Here is a 27,266-nt window from a genome sequence, read left to right on the forward strand (position 1 = left end):
TTGCCTGTTGCTTCAGTCCAGTTATGTCACAAACAGGGTAACGTGGTAAATCCCAAACTCCTTGTACGCAGATGGAGGGACCAGACAGGGCCTGGCCCTTGGCGGCAGCTCTTGGTAACACAAGATAACAAAGTGATTGCTGCCAGGAGCAGGAAGATAAATACCATGCAAATACTGAAGCAGACCAATTCTCACATTTCTCTATAGACCCACTTCTGTATCTTCCCAAGTCCAAGTACTGCCATTACCAGATTAATCTTTTATCATTCTTACCAAAATGCCATGCTCCTAGGACTGAATCTCTACTCAATACTCAAAGTAGGTGACACTTGTCTTGGTGCAATGCTTCTAGGTGATTTTTTTTGTCCACCTCTTCCACACTAACATAATCTCTTATTTTCAAGTGAACTTAGTTAAGGTTCGTTTGCTGGAATCTCCCCCTTATTTGTAGTATTCCTTCCCTTCCTCCCACTAGTAAGACCTTTTGTAGCCTATGGTCATCTTTCACTTCACTGGAAGCTTCAGTGAAAAGGTTACCAGGTTTTACTTTTCCCACAACAGCTGCCAAGGTTCAGAGCCTTTGCTAGAGCTAGGAAAACATCTGCAAACAGCATTCAATCTTCAAGTAACAGAAACATCCAAACCACTAATAAGCACAGAATTCCTGGATTATAGTATACCAACTTATTTTTTCTCTACCCAGAAAAAATAACTCTGTTCCTTGTTGCTGTTATTTTCACCTTTTGATAAAGCTATCCTGCTGATTACAGTATGCAAAACTTTGTCTTTCATTCAAATAGTAACTATTGTTCAAATCTAGACATAGGAACCAATGTCATGAAGAGCAGACAGCAGCTTATTGAGCCCTATTAATTATCTGTAAAATATTGTAAAGACAACAGAACACAGGGGATATTCACACTGGATACCCAAACAGGGAGATCAAAAACTTTATTCAATTTATTAAGCACTAGTTTGTCTCAAACATAACGCTGCCATTAAATGTGGCGCAGTATCTAAAGCTGCTCTGAAGATCCTGCTATCTGCAACATTTGTTACATCACATCTTCAGAAAGGCATTTGTCTGCAGACAAGTAAAACCCAGCTCAAGATTTAATGTATTCCACATTAAGTAATACAGCCAAAGTGTAACAGTTAATTCTTCTGAAGACTGAAGGTTTTTCCCTTCCAAGCACACACAGTTCAGTACTTGCTCAGCACATTACTGTAAGACCTAATTCCACACCAGTTATTCAGTGACTGAAATACTTTTTCTGCAAAGATAATTGCATTTCACATTCAATTGTTGATCCAGTGACAGTGAGTCAGTGTTACTTCCAACACTGGGTATGTGTGTGATATATATATTTCTTTTTATGGGGATGTGTGTATGTATGTACATGTGCCTGTGACAGCTGTGAAGGGAAAAAAAGAAAGGCTTTAGCATTATTCAAGAATAATCTTACTGACATAGTGGTACTAGGGCTACTGAATTTGGTTTTGGGCCCAAAGACTGCACATACTCCACTGTTTCCACATCGACAAGTGTAACCAGAGGTGAAAGCTCATCTCATGGGATTAATTGCCTAACTCTCCTATTTATCAACTAACTGGGTTTTTTTACTTCTGAGGCTGTTCAGTTATGTCAAGCACAGACCTTCCTCTCCTCTTTCCTTTAAAGGCACTTCCATAGTAATGTCCTCTTGCTAATACTATACCATAGTACTACATATGACTCAAGTGGACCACACAGTATCAACACTATCATATATAAATTACAGCTATAGAAAGAGGCAAGTTCCTTTCTTTGCAAACTTATTGTGACCTACATTAATCTAAAACTCAAAGCTGAAATGCAGTAGTTTTTCCTTGGCCACTCACTACAATAATTGTAGCAGCATAGTATTGTGTAGTTGTACAATTAAGAATAACATGACTTAAGACCTGCAACACAATTTAATCTCTTCCGAAGATGTCTGCCATGTTTTACTAGTGTTTGTGTATGTATTTACACCTGTTACCATTTGCTTTACATGTAGGAGTAAAGCTAAATCAGGAGTGACTGTTAGCACAGACATGCTTAACAGATACAACAGCTACTTTGGTACCATAAATATGGCAGATGACCAAGATTTAATAAGTTCTCTTTTCAAAACTAGGCAAAGAAACTGGATCACTGTCACCACTTATAATTACATTTCTTCTCTATAATTAGCATTGACTGGATAAACTCTTAAGCCATATTAAAGTCTGACAGACTGAAGAAGATTGTCACACTTAGCTGCTCTAACACACTTTTGGTTTAATGAGTGCCAGCTGCACTAACCCTCATTCTCACAAAGTGTTGGGTAGGTTGCAGTTTGTTCTTATTTTTTATTAAATAGTCTTAAAACCAGCCTATTTTTTTTTAATCATGAGTTTTTAAACAATCTGCTGACGAAATGCTGATTATACAGATATACTTTGGGGAATGCTTTAAAGGATTTTTCAGATAACTTCTTTATCATTGTTTTGAAAAAGAGATCAAAGTTAAGAGGAATATAGAGTAACTGTGCAGGAGCAAGAACAAAACTATGAAATAAAACCACCTTTTCAGCCTTTTCAGAGACTAGTCAGAAAGGAACCAACTGCATTAATCAGATTCAGCCTCGTAGCACAAGATTTCAAATTTCTAGTAGAAAGAGGAAGGGTTGCTTTTAAAAATATAACTACTTTCCTTAGCAAAAAGAGGTGTTAGTAAATAAAAGGCTACACCTTCAAAACACAACAGAAAATAAAAGTAATGCTTACACAGAAGCTCTCCATACCTATACATTCACTCACCCCTGCAAACAAACACATTAATAAAATTTCAGACACATTTTTCCCTGTCCAATAGGATAAGGGGAACAGGAAGGAAAGAACAAGCAAAAAAATTCCAACCCCATACACAAAATCACTTCTATTCCTCAAGCACAAAATTGCCATTTTTGGCAGAAATGCCCAAAGACCTATCAAAAAAGCAGCAGCAATGATTCCAAGTAGTAGTTTGCTCCTACAAAGTGAAAGACTCATTATGTTACTTAATCCAGTTCAAAAAGCAGTAGCATGGGTGCCTCAAACACCAGCACTTTGTTTTTTGCACATTCTTTCTGCTATAGGTTGTCAGAGTATCTCCAGGCCACTAAAAGGAGCTTCTTGTGGAATCCAAAATCTCATGTTATAGCAAACTGTCATATACATAATTTAGAAATGTAAGAAAATTCCTTTGGGCATTACCTGTTTGGAGCATATAGAAAAGAGTCAGCAGTCTTTCCAGGATGATTATATCGTTCTTGCATAAAGCCTTACCACTGAGATAAGAGTTACTTTAAGTTTCTGAGTACTCTTAGAGCTTATTTGAAAGCAAAAATTTTTTTCAAGTCTCATCCACTATTTGGTCTCAAAGGAAACTGCTTAGAAGTGATACAAAATAAAGCAAGGTGGAGAACAGGAAAAAAAGAAAGATTTATATTTGTCTGATTTCCCAGCAAATTGAAAGAACAAGATCAAGTTGAAGAGGCATTTAAAGACTCCCGTGTGGCTGACAGCTACGTCCAAAACATCCAGTGTGGTTGTCCTGTCATATCTTTCCCTCACGACTTCAGTCACCATTTCCTTGTTTCTGTCAAATCCCCAATAACAGCTCTGAGTGTCCCCTTTGACAGGGAAAAAGTTAATGTGCAGGGTCAAGTGAGGAAGTGGGTTAAAGCTGCAAGGAAAGGGCACCCCACTTCATCCCCAATGTCACAAAAACTTCTTGGTAAGGCATGAAAACAGTGTAGTTTCTCCTGCTAAAATTAAAACTTCTTCAGCAGTTTAGCTCTGTCTTTTAATTCAAAATTCTTACTATACTGCACTTCATTTCACCTTCAATATCTTCAAAGTAGTTGCAGATTATAACTTGTTACTGAAGCAAGACTTAGAATTAGCTATCAATTAAAAGTATCAGTGCTGCCTTACTTTTGAAGAATCACTTCTGTTTAGAGAGATGTTCACTGTTTTGGGTAAGTAAGGTCTGCTGTTTAGGTTTTGGGGTTTTTTTTTAGACTACAACCAAATAGCAAAAGCTTCAATCTGCTACTCTGACTTGTGAAAATAGTACCTCAAACCCAAACCAATAAGCACTTTCCTTTATTTGCCAGACTCTGAAGAACTGCAATTTGTGACCATGTTAAACACACACTTCACTCAAAGAAATAGGTAACGCAGCTTTCAAATGTACAATGAAATAAGAGTCCCAACTGCAGATCATGTTGTATATTTTCCTTTTCACAATGGCAACATGGAGAGTTTTATATAATCTCTATATATACATTTTTAAACACTATACTCTTGAACTTCATTTGATGCCTTGTGGTGAAGTAGTGTAAGCCTTCACAGAGTTTTCACAGAGGCACACACTGGAACCTGTGATCCCAGTCTGCCGGTTATTTCCAGAACCCAACTCTCCTAGCAGAGGGCTGCTGATCATTCCACACTAAACACCCAAACAACTTTTCCAGTAGGAACACTTTGTTTATCCACACCAGTATAAAACTGGTCTCCATAGCTACACGAAGAAAACTTTTGAGATGCCACCATCCACAACAGTTCTTCAAGCTAAAGCTGGAAAATCCTCAGGATCATCAGGATTTGGAGCAACAAGCTGCACCTATAAAATAAGAAAGAAAGCTTTATAAAAACAAATGCATTTCAAAAGCATCAGGCAGCTACGTATATGTATTTTACCCTGAAAAGAGTTCATTCCTCTATTCAAGTTAAATGCTTTGTATTGGTCACTGTCACAGAAATGCTAAGCATTTATCTCTGACATTATGACTACTATAATTTCAACATTATAGGTAAATGCACACTGAAGATTTACTGCCTGGGGAGGACCGTAAGATCACAAGTTCTGCAGCACTGAGGTGAAGAAAAAAAAGTAAAGCAAACTCACCCAAAAGACTTTAGAAGCAGCCTTATTTTTACATTCTAAGGCTACTGCATATATTGTAGTTTTAAACTCTATGCTCTTTTTATAAAGAGCCTTTTCATTCAGATGAAGCAAATTCAAATCACTTCCATATAATTCCGTAAGTTCCTAATCTCAAGTATTTTACTCGTATTAGACAGAAGTAAACCAAGACCTTCAGTTAATATGAAGAATAAATATGTCCTTTTTCAGTGTACAAATCATTTTTTTGTTTTTAAAAACTTCAGTGGAAGTTTTTTTAATGGCTACTTGAACACTTGTATCATTCTGAAGGATGCTGTAGGATTCTGTTTTCATCTGTAGGATCCCAGAATTTCTGATTTCACTCTCAGTAATCAAAGTACCACAACTGTACCATACAGATTTTTTTTGCAAAGGATACAAGCCCTTAGACATTTTTATTACTTCCCAATTTGTATTAAAACTTATTGCAAGAATAAATCTTCATTGCCTCTTTGCCTCTAGCTACCAGTGCAGCAACTAGTAATCAGACCTTTTGAAATGTATGTGTTAAGCATTGTGACTCTTAACTGGTATTTAATTATAAGTAACATGTTATGGGTCAAGAACTCAAAATAATCAGGCCAACATACTATGAGACAGGAACTAGAAACAGTCCAACAGTAATTCCACAGAAAAGGGGGCTGAACGTGCACACACCCCCCAGCAATCAAAAAAAAAAATAACCTTCAAGTTAACAAAACCAAAATCCATAAAAACCATTACCACTACTTGTGGTCGAGGTCTTGTCTCCTCAACTTGTCTGCCACGACCACGACCACCTCGTGCTCCTCTTGATCCACGGCCAGGGCAAGGAAGACTCCCAAAATTGATATCCAACTGAGATGTTATGTCATTCACAGATCTTCGAAAGATGTGAGAATCATCTTCAAAGTCTTCTTTTTGCAACTAAAAGGAAGATCTAGTTAATGTCTGTATCTTCCATTTTCAGACTTCTCCCCTCCCTGATACATAAACACACACTTGTATTACAGACTAAGCAGCAGATAAATTAAGATGACATCGACAATAGAAGACAGACCTCAACTTTTACAGGGTTTTAACAGAGGTGAGGCAATTGTATCTTCCCAGGTGCCTGGGATAGTTATTTGTTGGCTCAAGAGAGTCCTGGCAACAGCTCTATAACACTGAAGATTTTTCAGAAAGATCATCTATGAGGTTTCTAAGGGACAAGAGAAACAAGCTTAAGCTACCTGCTCCTAAAACTACCTTCAAGTAATGGTTAAAAGGCCATAGTAAAGCACAGTATTTGGCTTTTAAACCAATATGTCAGTCTATTTGTCTACAGCTATGGGACTACTGTTGTTTTAACTCTGTATTCCTGGTAGCTGGTGGGTGTAAAGCAATTTCCCATGATAATTTTAATGTGCACTATAGTAATGATAACATATATGTAAACTCATCCCACACAGTGATCAGTTACTTTATTCAATGCCTAATTGAATTTGACTTCACATTATGAAGTTCCTGTACCTCCTATTCCATTTTGACAAGGTCCCTTGATAATGTCAAGCCAAGAAACATTACAGGCAAATAGAACAGAATGCACTCTTCAGGCACTTGCATGCGCTCTGCAGAGCTTGTGAAGGATTTTCTCCTCACCTCTACCACCATCTTCTTCAGTGAAAGAAAAGAGGGTGATGGCAACTGTGACCACTAAAAAGGATGCAGGCCACCTCCATATTAGTGTCTGTCCCTAGAAGCACTCAATGACCTAAAGTAATTAAGGTTTAAAAAGCTGCAAATTTTGATGTTACTTTTCTAACTAGACAAAGAATAATATGCATATTTATATATGCATGCAGAACTTAAGGATCAAAATTCCATCATGGCAGACTACAAGAACAGGCCCATACTTCTGTGACCCCCAAAATCTGAGATCTAACTAAACAAGGATCTGTGAAAGAAGCTTCCCTCTCACCCTAGTCATATCAATAAGCCAGAAATTCTCCCTGAAATGTCAATCACAGTAATATGGTGGAATAAAAGTTAGAGAAAAAGGGGCAGGAGAAAGCACTTTACTAAAAGAACATGCTCTCCAGAGTTACTTCTAAGAAGCAGAACCCTAAAACTGGAAAACAAAGTTCCTATATTCCAAGTGCACAATGAAAGCTGGGATCCAGCGTTGATGAGAAACAGGAAACTCAGCATCCAGACTAACAGATGCCAAAACCCAAGTTTAATATATATACAATGCAAGTGTATATTGGCAAGTAAGCTAAGCAGAATTCAAAGTTAGTATAAGAAGTGCTAAGTAAACCAGTTTCTCTAGCAGCATTACCAGATATCTACATAGGTGGCAGCAGCAAGGATATAGGTTTCATACTGCTAAGACTGAGCTACAAGGTAGAATAAATATTAAGTATTTGCATACAAAATAGGACTGATGATCTAAGAGCAGAAAATTAACAGACAGCAAGTTTAAAGTAAGTTTTGGGGCACATATGTTATTGCAGTAACAAAGCTTAGATACTTATTTCTAGTTAGTTCAGGTTATACTAAAACTAGTAGAAAAAGAAGAGAGGCAATTTCCTAATCCTGGGCATAAAGCAGAGTTTACACAATTCTGGAGGTAATGCTTACATCATTGCTATATTTTGACTTGTGAATCACCACTGCTTTGGAAGGAACAATGGATTCTGGCTTCCGGATGTTGAATTCAGCCTTTGGTCGCTTCTGTTGCTGAAGATTTTTCCACTCATCTAATGTCATTTCTTGAACTACTTCTTCCATTGGCTCTCCTTCAGAAACTCTAAAGTTTTATAGTTGTAAAGTAAAAACCATTAGCTTGCAACATGCCACGATGAACAAGAATACTAATCTCTGAAGTAAGGCTACTAAACAGAACATTTGGAATGTTTCTCACCAAATTACTCTCCTCAATTTCCCTTACTCCCCACAGTAGCTAGGTGTGCGAGTTTTACATTAATGTAAATTGGAAAATATACTAAATGGCCTGTTTGAAAATAGTCTTATGAACAAATGCTGTCTCCAGCCTCCTGTAGTAAGTTCTAGTATTTATGCAGTCTCATCATAAATTCAAGAACTTAATATTCTAGACAAAAACAGTTTGTCTTTTGATCTGGCATATTCTCAGCTCTACTGTTTAACAGTGAATCTACTCCTAGCAAATACAGCCGTAGTAAAAAAAGCATACCAAGCAGTTTTAAAGTACCCCAACTGCATGGCTTTATTGACTCATACTGCAGGACGACAACCTGAGATGGATTTGTATTTCAGTGCAGCTTTCAGTCATCAAAATGATACACTCACAAAAAAAATTAAATAAAATCACACCATGGGATCTTCTAAATAATATTAATATTTCCTTTGTTAATTTCACAAGATGCCTCTTTATTTATTTTGTCAGGTTTAGCAGTACACAGAGACTGTACCTGTCACCTAACAAAACCAAATTAATCTTAGTCCTGTTTTAATTTGCCACAAAGTGCAATAATGACATTCAAGGAAACGTGGAATGCTTTGGAGTCTGCCTTGCATATTTTTGAACTGTAAAGACAGAGGCTTCATGTCTGTATTTGTAAGACAAGATACGCAAGACAAAACTAAAGATTCTTCTCCACTCAATGCTTGACTAGTCTTCTGCCACTTCTCTGATGGAGACCAAGACTGACTTGCGCACCAGCTCTGTTAGAGCTTCCTATGGGTCCCTTCCGGAGGGAAAACTACAGGTTTGTTTTGCCTCACTCTGTCACAGCTCCAATTCTTCTACCAAATGCAAATGATTCTTCTAATGTAAATACACCATAAATGAGGTGCAAGTTGGAAGTTTATCATGTAAGAAGTCAAATGACAGCCAGTGAACTGTGCACTTTGCTTTTTGAAGTTGTACAAGCACCTCACCAGAACACATTTCTTGGGAGTGTTCAGTACATTTAGCCTATATAGGAACAGGCCTGCTCCTCTTCCTGCTTGATCTTGCAGAGAATCACACACATCTGACTTGCCGGTGTAATAAATTTCTGCATTTGCTATGGCCCAAAGTGCTCAAGGATACCGAAGGACTGACCAGTGGTATGAGAAGCTAAAGAGACCAAGTGTTTTGAAAACAACCTGCAGAACCACCGTGAGAAGTCACAACGACAAGCAGAAACCTAATCTCAGGCAGAAGTATCTGCTGTTGAAACACAGAAAGAACTGCTAGTAAGGCGGAAATTCTGAAGGACAGACCCCACCCCACCAAAACCATGCAAGAGCATTACAGGTAACCCAGTCAGGCTGAACTTCACATTGACAGCATTTGTCCTTTCTGGAACAGTGTACTATTAAGGAGACATGTCAACAGTTTTGACTGGAAGAGATGTCACTGCTTGTAGGGTGGAACAACTCAACAGAGTAACATCTTGTATATGGAAACAGGTAGAAAGACCACAATGGAACTGCGAGACAGATATGAGATCCAAAATACATGATCTATGTGGGAAATCTTTAGAGATGCTGAGGAAGAAACATACATGACACTGAAAAAGAAAAAACATAATGCATACCCATGATGGTAAGGCAAGACATAGTGGCTTCTGTTTTCAAGGTATTGGAAAGACCATCAAGGCATACTGAAATCTCTACCAGTAGAAGGCATTCAAATGAACCAAACAGGTATGAGAAGCAGCACAGGTATGGTTAGTCATGTCTTGGGTCAATAAGACCTCTTTCAAATCTAAATGTCTATGATCGTAAGACAAGAACAGGACATTTCATTACACAGCAACTTGACCACACCAAAAAGCATTTGCAGGTTTTTGGTATTGCTTTGAAAAGTACGTATCTATCAAAAAGAACCTCTTGCCTACCTTTTGTTCTAAAGAAAGTACTGGTGGATTTTCACTACAAATGTTTCTTTTGTCACAACTGCAAAGTATGGTTTGATTTTTACTCTAAAGGATGGTTACAGCTGCTAGGTTATTAACAACACTAATTTGTTTTAGGATTCTGAGACTCACAAGGGGAAACACCTCACATTATTTAAGCACAGCAACAAGAACCTGAATATCACATTTTGGGCAGAAACTTGATTGTAGCAGGTTATTTTGGGCATCAAGCCCAAATACTTTGCGCATTACTTCTTACCTTCTAACTTCACATATTTTGAGTAACTGCTTGGTGTGTATCTTCATTAATCAAGTTAATAAGCTCCTCAGCATACCAACAATGATGCTTACAAAATATTTCCAGACACATATGCCCAGCCTCAGGACATGAACAAACTGAATTCACAATGCAAGTACATACCAAAACACTGAATGGAACCCTTCAGTAATGGTTCCTACTGCTTCAGTGCTTTAAATGGATGACCATAACCTAGTTATGGTCCTAGGTATGGACCATAACTAGCTATGTCTTGTTTACTGTGTAAACCTTTCTTGCAGGAACTGCTGTATATGAACACAATTATGAAAAAGATGTGAATTGAAAGGAACTGCATTCAGCTCAGTTGTTTGGTTAATTATTTTAATATTATTTTTAATTATAGTGGATCTTCACTTTATTATTCAGCTGCAAAAAGTGAATTTTTATTCAGCTTTTATCAATAAACTAATTACATGAATCTTCCCCATTAAACGTCATTCACAGGGGCATTACCATCAGTTATAATAAAACTCAAAGCTAACCAACATTAAGACCAAGTGACAGCTATACAAGTTATCTATAGAAGAAAAACACCAAACCTAATACTTATAAAGATCTGGCCTTGTCTATGAAAAGCTTTATGTCACTATTAGAACAAACAAAAACAAATGAGGTAAATAGCTCAGAAAACCTGAAAAGGAATTTTGAAAGATTCCTATTAAATGACCAAAAGAATATATAGCTCCTCCAAAATAGAGTTAAGTCCTGTGTGAAGAAATTGAAGAAAACTCCACAGAATAAGCACTAGCTCTGCAAACACCTTTGATAGGAATATGTGTCTTGCTGAAAAGTAAGACAAATCTATTCATTTGAATTACCAACTGGCAAAAGTATGTTACATTGTTCAGACTATGAAAACAAGTTTTAGTAATAAGCAGACATGAGGTAAGCTCACATTGCTGTACTACTTATATATTTTATACTTATTACTTGCAGCAAAAACCGACAACTATAAGCATGCAGTCTGGGATGCTATAAACACAAATAAATATTGTTGATACATTCAAGGAAATTTGAAGTTACAGGAAAAAAAAAAATTATAGAAGTATTAAAGACACCCTTGTCCTGCAATGATTTACAAATGGAAGGTCAGGAACAACAATGTGGACACAGTCCTGAAGACAAAACCCCATAAGTTACAGAAGCCCACAGAAGACTTCCCAGAGTTGCACTGAAATTAGTCAGTACTGCACTAGAAAGCTATAGAGTATCCCCATGCAGACAGATTATTCCCATCTTCCAGGAATACTTTTTTTATTATTATTTTAAATGGAAACAGTCACAACATTAAAGAGAATGAGGTAAGAAGCCTTAGTTCTCCATCTCTTTCTCAATACAAGTACACAACTGCAATAAAGGAGAAGAAAACAGATTCCTTGGAGTTGCTGCATTTAAGAGTTAAAAGGAGAACAATCCTAGTTTAAGCAAACACACACCCCTACACCCTCACTATCAAGGCTATAGCAAACACAGTAGTTAGCCTGGCTAGAAGTTTTGCTGGTGTATGTTACCTGCCAGATGATAGCAACTCTGGGAGGCGCAGGAGCAACCTATGCATACGTGACCTTAAAAGAGAGCCTGAAGCCTGAAAACCATACCCCACCAGCTTTTGCTTTTAAATATTAGAATAACCAAAAAAATTTCACCTTGTATAGTGAACACCATACAACCGTACCGAGTTACCTAGGCACTATTTGTACAATGTCTTCTTTGCTATTTTAAAATACGGAGCCTCCAAGCTGACACTAACCTCAAAGGTAAGTAAATTCGTATTTTGTATACAGATTTGTGAGTCTTCAAGACAATATTTACTGCACTGAAAAGAGTACCCAATGCAGAATTTTGTACTTGCAGGTTACTTGCATATTTTCAACTTAAAGCTTTCAGTGGGCTATTCCTTAACACAGCTTTAAAAACAAAACAAAACATGAAGAGAAGTAAAATCTTAAAAAAATCTCAGTCTAAGTACCTAGTAATCTCTGAGAAAGTAAAAAGTACTAAAGACAACAAGCAGATTCTGTCAGATGCCTTTGCTATTACATGTGCTTCTTATGCTTTACACTCCAGAAGGAACTGATGTCAGGACACATCCACAAAGAGATTGAATTGGAGCTAAAGCAAATACAAGTTTGAAACAAGTAAATGTCCCAGTAGTTGACCAAAAAGGCTGAATAACTGTTGTCATATTTAGCTAATACAGTGCATTTTTGATAGTTTATCTACACTACCCATCTAATACAAGTTAGTCCAGAAACAGATTTCTAGAAATTGAATCACAGCCATTCAGTTTCAGAGACATTTCCCCATGTATACAGATGTCTACCTACATATTAAAATCTAGTTTAAAATTAAAATAATCAAAGCTATATCAACTCAGCTTCTTACATGGCTATGTAACATGAACATGTACAACTTTTTTTGGTCTAGTCAGATTTATAATCAAGCAAAGAACCAAGGCCACAAATAACTGGAGATGAATCATGAAGTAAAAAAGGCTTCAGAGCAAGCTAACTTCTCTCCACAGCAGAAGAGAAGGCTGACATATTGCACTGACCCTGTTTCACTCATTAGGAGATATCCACCATATGCTATTTGACTATTCTTTGAAGTCTCTTACTTGGACTAGATTATCCAGTTTCTTTTACTTAAGCCAGTGTTCATTTGTTGTGAAGTAAATTCTCACTGGACACTGCTAAGAATGAAAGCCAGGAGACAAAGGGCAAATTTATCTACTTTCTTTCTTCTAAGGCTCACTGCAATAACATTTGAAGCAAGTTTTCCAAGTTCTACAGAGGCTTTTCACTACTAGAAGACAACTGTATGATACAGTGATTGATGAATACAGAATTAGAGAATTTTATTTTAATGGATTTTAATTGTTTGCATCATTGCATAGGCACCTTGAATATCTTTCTCTCACACAGATCTTCACAAAGGGTAGTTTTTACAAATTAGCCAAGTAATAGAGAGTATGTAGCTCCTTCTAAAATTATCACCAGATCTTAGGAACATAAGCATCACTGGGCAATTAAATGCAAATTGCAGCTGTATAAACACACGTTTAGTCTGAACTAGGAATGCATTTTCTGAACTCACAAGTATAGACAAAGCTTTTCTATTTTTAAATATGTGCACTAGCAAAATTTCACAGTTCACATTTCAAGTGTGCCTCCCAATATAGGTAACAGTCAATTGTTCTCTTCGCATTTAGAAAGAAAATATTTTAGTCAGACTATACTTGTTCAGAGGCTCTCCTTCAGATGTCCCTGGCTGCTCAGCTGTTTCTGCTGTCTCTTCCACGGGAGCAGTCTGTTCCATCCCACTAAAACAGTGGAACAAAAAAAACCCACCAAGTTGGTCACATTGGAAAAAAACCTCGCAGATTAATACATCTCTTTTTATCCAGAATTCCTTGAGAGAGAAAAAAAAAAAAAAGACAATATCCAAGATCACAAGCAGAAAGTAGATCTACCAAGTGATTAGCTGAGTGACTAACAAAATGAGAAGTATTAGGAAAATCTGACCTGAGTATTTTTAATTAAAAAAGTGTAAAGCATGAATGAAGACAGATAATTAAATCTTGAATACTAATTTCAGTACTAGATTACAGGACATCAGTGATGTCTGGGTTTGGCTTTGTTTCTTTTCAACTATTACAATAGTAAAACTCATACTCTCCAGTTCCTATTTTCTGCACAGATACCGGTTCACTGCTAAATGGAAGCAGCAGCATACTTACTTTCATCTACTGGTAGGCATGCATATTCAAAATCAACACCTTCCAGTTTAATGCATAATTGGGCAGAATTAAGACACAGACATGCTTTTAGAATTGTTTAGACAACTCCAGTTTACCACATGCACCATATCACAAGAAAGTATCAATAGCTCATGTTTATATCTCATGTTCTGATACTATTGAACTAAAAAAACTTTAATGAGAATAAATGTAAGGGATCTTAAAACTCTTGTACTTTACAACCTTCATACAACCTTCTCTGAAAACTACAAAAGCCAGTTTAGTTCTTTTGGTCAGCTAGTTTTGTGTCAGCTCAGAACTATGTAAACCTAAACCCTTTTTTTTGAAGAGCAAGAGTACCTAACCAATCTTTTAGTATGAAATATTACAGAAGAGATAAAAACTAGTACAATATTTCAGAAGAACCTGGAACATCAAGCTCCAAAATTACCACCCATCAAGGCTGTATATTTCAATCCTTCAGCCAGCTTGCCTGAATCCATTATGCAAGTTTTAAAAACAACATTTCATTTTTAAAACAATTTTGTGAATGAATGTGTATGTGCTCAAAGGTACTTCCTTGAAGTACAAAGTGCTGCCTTTTTTCTGTTCTTTATCAGCCTTCAATTAAAGCACTCTAGATGCATATGAGAACATAAGCAACTGGAAGGGTAGCATACTGAATTGGAAATTCCCAATTAGTTTATTCTCTAAATGAGCATTAATAAGCCATCACATTCTGTTACTGATTCTCCTGTGCACTTAAAAAAGTATTTGTGGTAAAGTAAGCTAAACATTACCTCCAGAGCCACAATGAACTTTATTACAGCTTTGCAGTTTCAAAGTTATGCATAAAACTTGTTAGTCTGGTCTTCCTTTCTCAGAGTTTCAATCTTTTAATTAGCATTTTGTAACAATGCCATTAAATACCAGAGTCCCACTTACCTGCCTCTTGAGAAAAGTCAGAACTTATTTCAGTTAAAAGACAACTTGGCCCCAGTCAAAAGTCTTAATTGAAGAAACATCACCATGCCTTTGCTGCAATTTTATCTCACCAACATGAAGGAGATGAGTTCACAGTACTGTAAAACTATGTTCATCACAACTGATAGAAAGCAAAGATTATAAAGCTCAAAATGAACATGAAACTGGTGAACAGAAAATAGGTGGGCCATGGAAAATTATGATCTGTGGTGAACACAAGTATAAACTGTTGTACCTCGTTTTAACTTTAAGTGCTCCCCAGTTGCAATCTCCACCTCCACCCTTTTTGCCACCTGCTGTCATTCCTCTAGAAAACCTGAGTTCTTTAAGTGCTTTTTTTCCATTGGGACTTCAAACTATAAAATCAGTGTTGACTTTTTGCCAGTCAACTTGGATACAGAAGGAGGGAACTGAACACTTAAGAGACACTACTGCAGTGCTGTTGTTCACTTATACACCACATAAGAAGCAGCATGTTGAACACTTACATTTTCTCATTCCCACTCTGTCTTTCAAATTCCCGTCTTCCTCTTTGGCCAAAGCCATTGAAACTTCTGTTTACTCCACCACCTCTTCCTCTACCTCGTATTCCGCCTCTTCCTCTACCACGACCTCTTACTGGCTTCTCAAGGTCTAATCTTTCAATTGGTCTAAAAAACAAGATTTCTAGTCAGAATTTGCTTCCTACAGAACACGAAACAAGGAGAAAAAAATTCATATGGCTGTATGTGCAGCTGTGAGAGACATCAGTATATGAGAGATACTGCACAATTTTGAGTGCATCCTTGCACTGCACACACTACAGCTGTATTCGTTTTTTCGATAAAATGACAAACTGAACTCAGGAGGAATTACAGATGACAGAAATATAAAAGTTCAGCTGTTTTTTGATAACACTGAAAACACTAGAGAAGTTAAATAAAATACTATAAAACTGTCAAATCTTCAGCAACTTTTATCAGGCAATACCTCCACTGTCTAAAGCCAGTTTTAAATGCAACTGCTAAACATCTCAGGGGATTTGTTAAACACCAACTGCTGTGATGTAAAGTAAGAACAGTCACGCTCTCAAGCATTAAAAAGAATAGGTGGAATTTTCTAATACTTACAAAGAGTACAAACTTTACATGCATTAATTGTCCAAATAGTAAGTAGCATGACCATGGTTTATTTCCAGTCGGAACAGTAAAATTAATTCAACTTGGAACTTGGACCCCATGTTCTGCAAGCTCAGAAATTAACTTCTGTTACAGACTAGGGTTATTTTTTCAGATCTTTGCTTTTCAGTTTTGCTTTACATTTCCAACATTTAATAAAACGGCTCCAAATCCATCCACGAGGAAGCTGAAATCACAGTTCTGATGGGCATGAACTAAGTAGTCTTGCAACAAATCTACCCATTACTAACTTTCAAGTCACATCTGGCTACTAGATCTGTTCTAAGGAGGTTGTCTTTCCCTTCCCAGCCCTGTGCAGATCCTCCAGGAGGCACCTTACTTCTCCCTGTATGATACGTACCTTTCCACTGTGAATTCCACTTGTCCTTCTGCTTCATAGGAGTGGTACTGCCTGAAAGATGGTCCCCACTCAGTTTTGTCTTGTTTCAACTCTGCTGCTCTGTTATTGAATCCTTTCTGTTCTCCCCGCTTAGGTGCTCGCTTCTGGCCTACACACACACATACAGATTACTAACAGTTTAAAAAACACTGAACTGCAGTTACCAGACTACTGAAATGAGTTGAATACACCTTACAGTCTTCTGCTTCACCCTCTCTAATCCAAAGTCCACCAAAATATTAAAAGGTCTTACAGTTAATACTGCCAGACACTACCTGTTTTAAAGACATCTACTTATTTTCCCTTCTGTATTGATGAGCCTACCCCAGGCAAAAATACTATGGTTGTTGATGGAGATTAGACATTTCCAGAAAACCAGGCTAAAGAAAAAACTCATTTTGCTCACACTAAGTCACAGAAATGGAGAAAAAACCCTGTTTCTTTCATATTCTTTCAAAGATCTTGCCAGTCTCCTACAGTACAAGACAGAGCAGCTTCAACAGAAGACATTAATTCCAAGATGGTGGCATTGAAGGTGGGGAAATGAGAGGGACCATTAGGACAGACCTTAGTTGTTGATTGCCAGACAACACACTTCCTGCCACATGAGCTGAATTTAGAAGTCTGAGCCTGCACCTCTACTTCAAGCTCACGGCTATGGTATCCAATAAACAGAAGAGGCTCACCTCCATTAGTTTTCTATAGAGAAGAGGACCGTTCACCAACACTACAAGTCACTGGGTTTAAGTAGCAGAAAACCCCAGCAGTTAAAGTAAAAAGGCTCCAACACCACTGATAGATTCTAGAATGTCAACACATTCCAAGATTAAATATATTTAAGCTTTTGGAGGTTTTGTTCAGTCATTGTCAGCGTTAAGGAGCAGGCTGAGCAGGGTGAATGCAGAGACATTGTGTTTATAAGAGAGAATAAACTGAGGTTATCCACTCAACCCATACACATCTAGCATACGATTAAAGTTCATTATGTGCTTCCTTTCCCATTCTCCCAAATTTTACATTCTATTTAGGACAAGGTTCTCTAGAATCAAGTAAGCCTTCTCTGTCTGCTAGCCCTCATATTTTACTATTGGCTGAAAAAGGTGCTGGCTTAAGTCAAGCAGGCAAGGAACTACAGAAACACTGCTCTCAGAGCAATAAAAATGAGTTGCTCTTTCCACAAGAAGTACCTGTGCAATGCTGAGCCAAGTCACTGAACTTAGATTAGCGGACAAGTGACAGTCCTGGATACTGTGCCTCTGTAGCTACCACATAGAGAGAAAAAGTCTATTCTATGCAACAATGTTAAGATACAAATTAATTCATAGCTCCATAGAAATGCTCCTAAAAGATCACTGATTAAAGATTAGGCGGCAAGCCTGAAGTGTGTCACGCCATCTTTAAAAAGAAAACTTCAAACAACTATCTACTCAGCAAGTAACGTAGGAAAGTCATAAATACAGCTTTTTGTTATGCAGTAGGGATAGTCATAACTGTAAACAGAAACTAGTTTTATTTATGCTGCAGAACCAACCCTAGCTATGGTTTTCTATGAACTAAAAACTACTTGACATAATACGTTCCAGTAATTCTCTCTTCTTTGGATTTGGAGTTGTTCAATCCTTAAAGCAGCAAGCATATATCCATCCCCAAAATACCAATATAATCTCTGGATAAAGGACAACTTTTGAAATCAGTTTGAGTAAGCTTTTCAAATGAGCATACTTTAATAAAATGCAGAATTATATGCAATACAGAATTGTACATGCTGTTGGAAATCATGTCTGTTCTGTGCACATAAAAGTACACCATCAGCTCTAACTAAATAATAGTTAATTAATAATTAATAGTGTTAATTCCAAATTGGAATCTTGCTGTGGAAAAAATGTCACTCATTTGTGACCTCATTTTCTTTTTTTTTTTTTAATCTCAAAGTAAAACTGCAATACAAGAGTGCATTTAATTTTTTTTAACTTCTCACTGGCTCTTTATTCCAAACAGAGTTAACTTAGCAAGAGTGCAGTAGTCAGAGGCCACCTTCCTTACATAATTAGTATTAAACTCAATTTCACCTTCAGATTCTAGGAGCTCCTTAGAACTTGTAAAGCAACACCAAAAAAATGAAGACAAAAGAAACGTATATATTCTGGTTCTGTTACCTAGTACCACTTAAAAGTACTTCAAAACATGTCTTCTTGCCAGATATGCTGATGTTTTACATGTCACTAGCACCGACCATGCTTGACAAAGCAGTCAGCTCTACTCCAATTACAGTGCAAGGCTATTTCACTCTGATTCTAACAGGTGGCTATAACTACTGCAGACAGAATATTATTATTACCTGTATAAAAATATTTTTAGCAGACATACAGCAGCAGATTAAAATTATATGCAGCAACTACAGCTCTCTAATAAACCAAGTCATCCTGAGGGCAGCAGCTTGTAACCTATTCATAATCAGCTCAAATATCAGCACAACTTTCAGCTCTGCATATAAGGGCAAAATAAATGGAGCTAGGAAATAGTGATAGCACCAGCTACCCAGTTTTAATCCTCTGCCATACATGTGTCCCAATGCATACTCATTTTTATTTAAGCAGTTCAAGGGCCACCTGCACTTTGGGGGAAAAAAATCAAATTTTTTTTTTTAAAAAGCAAAACAAAACATAAGCAATCTTGTGTAGTACTGCCACAACAGCTTTCACTTAAAAATAACTGGGCTACACTTTGAATGCTCATTCATTACCTCTCCCCATACACGCAAATTTTGTGTGCTTTTTTGCATATATAGACTTGTATGCAGGTTATCTTTAAAACAACAAAAAAATCTGGAGTTTTGCAGATCACTACCTGAGGTCTTACAAATATCACACTGAAAACTGAGGATCACTTTTTCCTGGTGAGCAAGTTCAGCCTCTCCTTAAGGTCTTAAGAGGAACAAAGCCGAACTCAAAATCCAGCTGACAACATACCCAAGATCAAGTCATCTCACCAAAAGAGGAGGTACTCAACAGTTCGAATAACTCCAAGATCTCTTTCCTAACCTCCACTAGTTGCTTTGCAGTATAGACTGTGATGCTGCCCCCCACCTGGATCCATGTTCTCTCATACTTATTGCTTTACTGATAGTGAATTTTCTCTGTCATGTTATAGCTCATTTACAATGTGCTATTTGTGTCATTGCCCTCCCCTGCAACTCTTCTTCTACTGGGGTAAATAACATTGTACCAGCGGATTTTGGTTATTTATCCTTCTCAGAGCTCTTTTAGGAGAGTCTTCCCACCTACCTACATACACACAAAATAAAAAGTATAAACAATGGTTAGAATGGTTTCTACTGGCTTACAGATGTTTAAAACAAAGCTTATAGCCGCACAATCACTCATCCTAAATTTAAATCTCTCTTTCCACTTACTCCAAGAGACCCTCTTTCCTCTGCTTTCAGCTTAAAAGCTCATTTCTAAATGGAAAAATCTGAGCCTCAAGAAACAATGTAATGGGAGTTCAGAGGAGATAAAGTACAAAACCCAAGCAAGAATACTGCTTCAGCTGATCTAGAATGAGGCAAGTGGAGAATTCATGCTATAATTCAAGGATCTTCATGATTAATTATGGCTGCATGTGAAGACACTACTTTATTCCGTATCAGTAGCACAATAATACCTCCACACGGACAACTGATGTTCCTTTACAATAAAGCTGTGTAACTGCAAATAGTAAAAGACATTTCACACTCTTGTAGACTTATTTTGCTATATTTCAGAGTATAGCAGATTAAAGACTGCACAATCAATTTTACTTCCTTCCAATATATATGCCCATGCCATTTTAATTCCAAACATCAAGCAATTAATTCCATGAATTAAAGTGTGGGTAATTACACAATGTGCAGAATAATACCACAGTATCCCCAAAAAAAAAAAAAAAAAAAAGCTTCATCTATTGCATGATATACACCAAAGACATACTGAGTTAGACTCTACTCTGTGGTATTACTTTTCATGTGTGCCAGTACTGAATTACCGAATTGCCTACTGCAGCTTTCCTGTGGACAATCCTTATGACAATATAGCTGAAAAAATATCAGAATATAGGATTTAAAAATAAGAAAATTGCAGCCACTGTAACATTAAATTCCACACAAACATTCTGTGCCATATTAACTTAAAAAGCATAACTAAAATATAAAATGTGTAGAACTACTTCTAAAACATTACACAAGTCATCACATGTACATGAAAGAAGAAAACCTTTTAGAGGTATTAGCAACAAAGGTTTAGAGATGTCAACAGAACAGAGCTTTTTACTGCATGATCAACAAATTTAATTTGCCTGGACCAGTAGAGAATGCAAGCTCTGCAGCTGGGCTTTTTGAATAAAGAGCTGGCAAATGCAGTTTGACCATTGTGCTAAGAATGAACTGAGTTAACAGTAAGTGCTGCAATTAAAAGAGCTGTAATACTTACAAACAGCCTTTACCCAAATCTTCAGCATACAGTCTAAAAATTACAAAACACCACCAACAGTAAAAGAGAAAAAAATCATTAAGGTCAAAAGAGTAGGTTTTGGTACGCAATTAAATAAATAGGAGTCCATTTTCTTCTTAAAGACTGGAAAGTAGTAATGGTTTATCAATTCATAATAGATTGGATTCTTAAAGGCCTAAGTACTAGATTATTTTAGGAGGTTTGTTTCAAATTGGAAACACCTCCAGGAAGTAAGGAAAAACTTCTTCAAAAGGCACTAAAGAACTGAATTTTAAAAAGTTGACTTACAGAACTCTGCAAGTAAACCTTCCACTCTAACAACAAACAAAACCAAAAAAAAGTCGTTCAGACTGCTGGAAAACTTTATATACGCCAAGATCAAAGACTAGGTTTGCTTTTAGCCTTTCTATAACAAAAATCATGGAACTTTTAACAAGACTTTCAGTGACCTTAACAAGCAAAACACGCTAGAAACTAGACAAAACAGTTTGAAGGGCAAGGACCATGAAGACGATCAAAGGGCTAGAAAGCCTACCCTATAAAGGAACTAGGTCTCTTCCTGGAGAAGAAAAGGTTCAGTGGGGACCACATCACAGTATTCCAGCGCTTGGAGAGAAGCTACATAGAGGCTGGAGACTCACTCTGCACAAGGAGCCACATGGAGAAGATAAGGGACAACAGGTACAAATTGCACAAAGAGAGGTTTACATCTCAGTGTCAGAAAGAAATTTGTAACAGTCATCCACTGGAACAACCTCCCTAGGGATGTGGTGGAGTCCCCATCACTGAAGGTTTTCAAGATGCAACCAGACAGGTCACTGGAAGATCTCCTCTAGACTCCCTTTCCCACAAAAGACGGGACCAGACAACCCTTCAGGGATGTTCAACTTGGGTTGTTCTGTGATGAATCTAGGAACACTTAGTACAATACAGACTGAAATAATACCAGAACCTGATTCAACTGTTCAGATGCACTTAGATGCTTCTTTATGGTGTTAATTGCTAATCAGTGAAATTAAATTAGAGGGAGTTATTGCTGACATCTGAAAAAAAAAACAAACAACACAAAACCCCCAAACAAAAAAACTATGAAAGACTAGAAATTCAGTTTGTTTGTTTTTTTCAATACAAGTTTAGTAATTAGTTTCACCGTTTAGTAATTTTATTACGTATTATTTATTTCCCCAAAAAGAGAAGCATTCTTCTAGCAAGGCATCCATGATTAGCAGCTTTATGCCAAACTCAGCTGGTGCAAGGCCATTCCCAAGGGGTTACTCATTCCCAACCATTAATCCGATAGTGACCTGAATCTTTTACTGTGTCCAGAAGTTTCCTGGTTGAATCCTGTAAAAGAAATCAACTTTGTATGGTGCAAAGAAAAAACTGCCCTCCCTCTTCCAAAAAAACCCCTAGATTTTTCCTTCAACCCACCCTGGCTTTGTATTTGTCAGCTGCACCATCACTGTACTTGTCCCAAGCCAGAGGGTGATCTCTATCCTTCAGAGCAGGCTTGCTATAACAGCACATCCAGACAGGTCCAAGTTTCAACTCTCTGCCCTGGTTTAGCATCCTGAGCACTATACATTTACAGTCCTTAAGCCCAAGACATACATGTACAGCCATACACATACAACACACACAAAATCCAGAATAGCCACTTTCTTTAACTAAGTGTGGCATTTTTCAGAGTAAATAACTCCTCTTAAGGTAAATGCAAATTCACATTCACAAATGCTACTACCACTCAGCAGTCTTTTCTGTATTTTACATTAGCAGCAAATTAAAACAAGGTGCACATGCCTGACATCTCTATATACAAGATAGCAGAAAAGACAAGCAAGGGTCACTGTGTATTCCCACAAAATTACACTCAGATCCTGCATGATTAAGATGCTTATAGACAAGCAGGAGGTAAAGGATACTCTTCACATACTTCCACACTTCTGGTAGATCACTGATAATCTCCAGTTCTTGTGCAAGAACTTCTTCATCAAAACTTCAGACTCTGCTGTTCACTCAACAGGTTATTTTGCCTTCTGTTGATAACCAGGGCAACGTATCCTTTAAATAAAATAAACTTGTAACCAGTGTATTAGTCTTACAGGCAGTAATCTGACAAATTCGCACAACTGCAGCAGAATCTCAAAAGACGAGTTTCATACAACTGTCCAAGGAGAAACTGACAAACTTGTTACGATCGTCCTCTACAAAGATGCTAATTAACTAGTGCACATTTCGTGCTGGAAGTTTCTCAGTTCCACAAGGTCAAATAATCTGCTGTTGGAGAAGTGAAAGACTGTAGATGTAAACAACAGAACTGGCAACGACTTCATAAAGCAGTAATCCCAAACCAAGGGCCGTGCCCTTTCCGCAGGACATCAAAACACACAATTCAGTTATTACGACTTTAACAGAAGCTTCTACTACAGGAAGAAATTGGTATCTTTAGAAAGAGTTGATGAGTTAAGCTTCACTGCCCATTGCAGGAGAATGGGAATTTGCAACAACTCAGCAAGGTAAAACCGGAGTCTCCTATGCAGAGATTCTCAGTATTTGGAACCACTATCCAGCTCTCAGATAATACAGATACAGAATCCAGGAACCCAAAACTCAACATCAGGCAAGTAGTAACAAGAACACTCACTAAAGCAGCTACAAATGCAAGGAGCTATAGCCCACCAAAACCACTGCAAAGACTTCCTGATATAAAAGTCAGCTGGCTCCCTACTCCCCCAAGAAACATTTAGCATCAAAACCTGGCAGCTGACAAACAACCTAGACTGCTCTTGAGCCCCCTCCCCTCCCGCCGCCCGGAAATAAGTTTTTGCGAAGAAGCTGAAGTGCCAGAAGCCTCACAGGTAACAAGCCAAGAAGCCTGGAAGCGTCAAACACCAAAGGAAAATGGCAAGGATGACAGGCAATGAAATGCATCAAGAGAGACGCTGAATCACAATGAAAACTAAATACGTAGTGGAAGGGATCAGACTCCTCCATTTGTCTCTCAGGAGTATTTCTCAAATTTTCACTTACACGTCCAGGGGCCCGTTTCCCCTTCGAAGCCTTCCGTGTCGACTGTGAGAGCTCCGCCAAACTCCCCCTGGAGCATGCTTAAGCACAAGCACCCGGAGCAACGCTTCTGTTCTCACTTGTTTTGCAGAATCATAAAACCTTAAAGATCATCTAGTTCCAACCACACCGCCATAGGCAGGAACTCCTTCCACTAGACCAGGTTGCTCCAAGAGAACTTCAAGGTATGCATCCACGACCAAACCACAATAAACTGTATTTTCCCCGACGCTGCTACCTGCACGCCACACCACGGCTGCCAAAAGTCAGGGCAAACACGGAACCTGCGGACGCGCTGCGGGACGAGGGCTATCCGCACTGGCAGCGCCCCACAGGCCCTCACTTCTCAGAGAAACCGGCTGCCGTCGGCCCGCCCGCCCCGAGCCGCCTCCCGCCGAAGAAGCGCCGCCAGCCTACCGGGCTGCGGCGGTCCTGCGGACGCAGGGGGACTCCAGAGCTGCCTGCTCTCCTTCTGGGACTCCTTGTTGCCACCGCCCGTCCTGCCGCCGGGACCGCCTCTCCTGGCGGCCGCCGCCTCGTCGCGCTTCTTGCGCTGCTGCCGGCGGCGCTCGGCCTCACACAGGATGTCGAAGGGGTCCGACTCGTCGTCCAGGAGCTGGTAGAAGCGGTTGGCGACGGCGCAGCCGAAACTCTCCTGCATGACGGCAGCCACCGGACTGCCCACCGTCCCCTTCATCATCGCCGCGGTCGGCTCCTCACCCCCCGCCCCACGCCTGCCGGCGCTGCGGCCGACCTCGCGACTGCCTGTGCGCAGGACTGAACCAACCCGCCCGGTGGAAGGCAGCGTCAGGGAAACGAGAACAACCCCGACCTCACCGCTCCCATCACCGCCACACCGTTACCATTGCCCTTGCCCCGCCCTTCCCTCAGCTGCGGCAGCCAATCGAGCTTGGGAGCTCCGAGCAGCCGCGCAGCCGTCGCCAATCAGCGCCGCCGGGCCCTGCGCCGAGATGCGTCACCAATGCTGAATAATAGCAAGGGCGAGCAGCCAATCCCGGCTTTCAACTTCGCCCCGCCCTCGACTGGCGGCTACACCCAATTAGCGTGTGCAGAGCCAGCTGAGAGCCGCGCTGACCAATGCGGTACCGCTCATGGCTTTGGGGCTGATTAATTATTTATGAGTATGCAGCGTTCAAGCGTCGCTACTGCTCGCCCGGGCTGCCCGCCGCCTGCTCGAGCCCGGAGCTCAGGGTGGGAGGTGCAGCCAGGACACAGCCCCCGACACGGCCTGGGCCACAGTCCACGCACCTGCACTACAGGCCAGTCACCTATCGGTGCTTTGGACACAGCGACGGCAAGAGGCTGGCAAACATCCTATCTATTGTATGCGTGTCTGAGCTTGTATTCTGGTGTCATTGCATAACTGTCAACACGGGCCTTTTAATAGAACCCAGGTGCACTAATGAGTGATTAATGAAAGAAGGAGCATACTGGACTAGGAGCTCCAGGGGCAACTCTGCTTTAGGTTGCCAGCACACTTCCATTAACTAGCCTGGTATTCCCACAGTGTCTGTATTGCCTCTTTATCCTTAAACCTGTGGGGGTGGTTAAGTGGGCAAAGCTCTGCAAGCACTTGCAGTAATGCAGCAGCTTACAAATGCAGCTGTACAGCAAGACACACAGGTTTCACAGTTTAACTTGGATTGCTGCTCTGTTCAGCAAAACCAGCAAACAGCTCCCTGGTCCAACACCAGGCCTCCACAATGTGAGACTGTATGTGCAGGCATCCCTGTGACTCTAACAGCCCTGTCAGTCACAGCCAGTGATGCCTGGAGTAAGCTGCAAGTCCTTCTACAATATCAGGTTTATAAATACAACCAACAGCACGAACAGTTCTGTAGGCTCAACATGGTTCATTCACAGAGGACAAGCAACTGCATAGAGAAAACATCCTATCAGCTAGCATAACCCCAAACACAAGCTGTAAAAATCTCAGCCCTTCAGACACAATCACAAAATCACAGAATTGCATAATGTTAGGGGTTGGAAGGAACCTCCAAAGATCATCAAGTCCAACCTCCCTGCCAGAGCAGGACCAAAAATGCAACAGCTAGGGCAGATCACTCAGAAAGGCATCCAGATAGGTCCAGAGAAGGAGACTTCACAACCTCTCTGGGGAGCCTGTTCCAGTGCTCTCTAAATTTCACAGTAAAGAAGTTCTTCCTCATGTTGAGGTGGAACTTCCTCATGCTTAAGTTTGAACTCTTTGCCCCTCATCCTATCATAGGGCACAAGTGAAAAGAGGTTGTTCCTGCCTTCTTGATGCCCAGCCCTCATGTATTTATAGACATTAATTAGATTTCCCCTCAATCTTCTCCTCTCTAGACTGAAAAGCCCGAGGTCTCTTAGTCTTTCCTCATAAGACAGGTGTTCCAGACCCTTCATCATCCTCGTAGCCCTCTGTTGGACTCTCTCAATAGATCCCTGTCCCTCTTGAGCTGGGGAGCCCAGAACTGGACACAATACTCCAAGTGAGGTCTTATCAGGGCCGAGTAGAGGGGGAGGAGAACCTCCCTCAATCTGCTGAAGACACTCCTCCTAATGCACTCCAAGATACCATTGGCCTTCTTGGCCACAAGGGCACATTGTTGTCTCATGGATAACCTGTTGTCTACCAGGACTCCAAGGCCCTTCTCCACGGAGCTGCTCTCTACCAGATCACCTCCTGTACTGGTGCATTTTGTTGTTCCTTCCCAGGTGCAGGACTCTGCACTTGCTCTTGTTGAACCTCATTAGGTTCCTCTTTGCCCAGCTCTTCAGCCTGTCCAAACCTTGCTGAATGGCTGCACAGCCTTCAGGTGAATTAGTCAAGACTCCCAGCTTCGTGTCATCAGCAAACTTGATGAGAAGACACTCTGTCCCGTCACCAAGGTCATTGCTAAAAATGTTGAACAGAACAGGACTGAGCACTGATCCCTAAGAGACTCCAATAGTTACAGGTCTCTACCTGCACTCTGCACGATTGACCACCACTCTTTGGGCTCTATTGTCTAGCTAGTTCTTAATCCATCTCACTATCCATTCTTTTATCTGACATATTCTGAGTTTGCTTACAAAGATGTTATGGCAGATTGTGTCAAAAGCCTTGCTAAGGTCAAGGTAAACTACATCCACTGGTCTCCCTACATCTATCCATTCAGTCACAACATCATAGAAGGCTATCAGATTAGTCAAGCATGATTTCCCCTTGGTAAATCCATGCTGACTACTCCTGATAAACCTTATTCTCTTCCATGTGCTTAGAGGTGACCTC

At 39.4% G+C, this 27,266-nt stretch overlaps 1 protein-coding gene across 3 annotated transcripts; it reads right to left on the bottom strand.

Moving 5' to 3' along the window:
• Window positions 1–934: 934 nt before the first annotated feature.
• HABP4 (hyaluronan binding protein 4) lies at window positions 935–24,850 on the bottom strand. Of its 3 annotated transcripts, XM_051642808.1 has the most exons (7): window positions 24,410–24,850; window positions 16,404–16,551; window positions 15,374–15,535; window positions 13,401–13,484; window positions 7,598–7,766; window positions 5,720–5,902; window positions 935–4,672 (listed from the first exon to the last, which is right to left on the bottom strand). In XM_051642808.1, the coding sequence occupies exons 1-7, from the start codon at window positions 24,690–24,692 to the stop codon at window positions 4,616–4,618; spliced, it is 1,086 nt and encodes a 361-aa protein (XP_051498768.1). In that variant the 5' UTR covers window positions 24,693–24,850; the 3' UTR covers window positions 935–4,615. The 3 variants fall into 3 exon arrangements, with proteins under 3 accessions (XP_051498768.1, XP_051498769.1, XP_051498770.1); XM_051642809.1 differs by lacking the exon at window positions 13,401–13,484; XM_051642810.1 differs by lacking the exons at window positions 15,374–15,535; window positions 16,404–16,551 and adding an exon at window positions 22,231–22,270.
• Window positions 24,851–27,266: the final 2,416 nt, after the last annotated feature.

This window comes from Apus apus, chromosome Z (genome assembly GCF_020740795.1).
Source record: "Apus apus isolate bApuApu2 chromosome Z, bApuApu2.pri.cur, whole genome shotgun sequence".
Classification (NCBI taxonomy): domain Eukaryota; kingdom Metazoa; phylum Chordata; class Aves; order Apodiformes; family Apodidae; genus Apus; species Apus apus.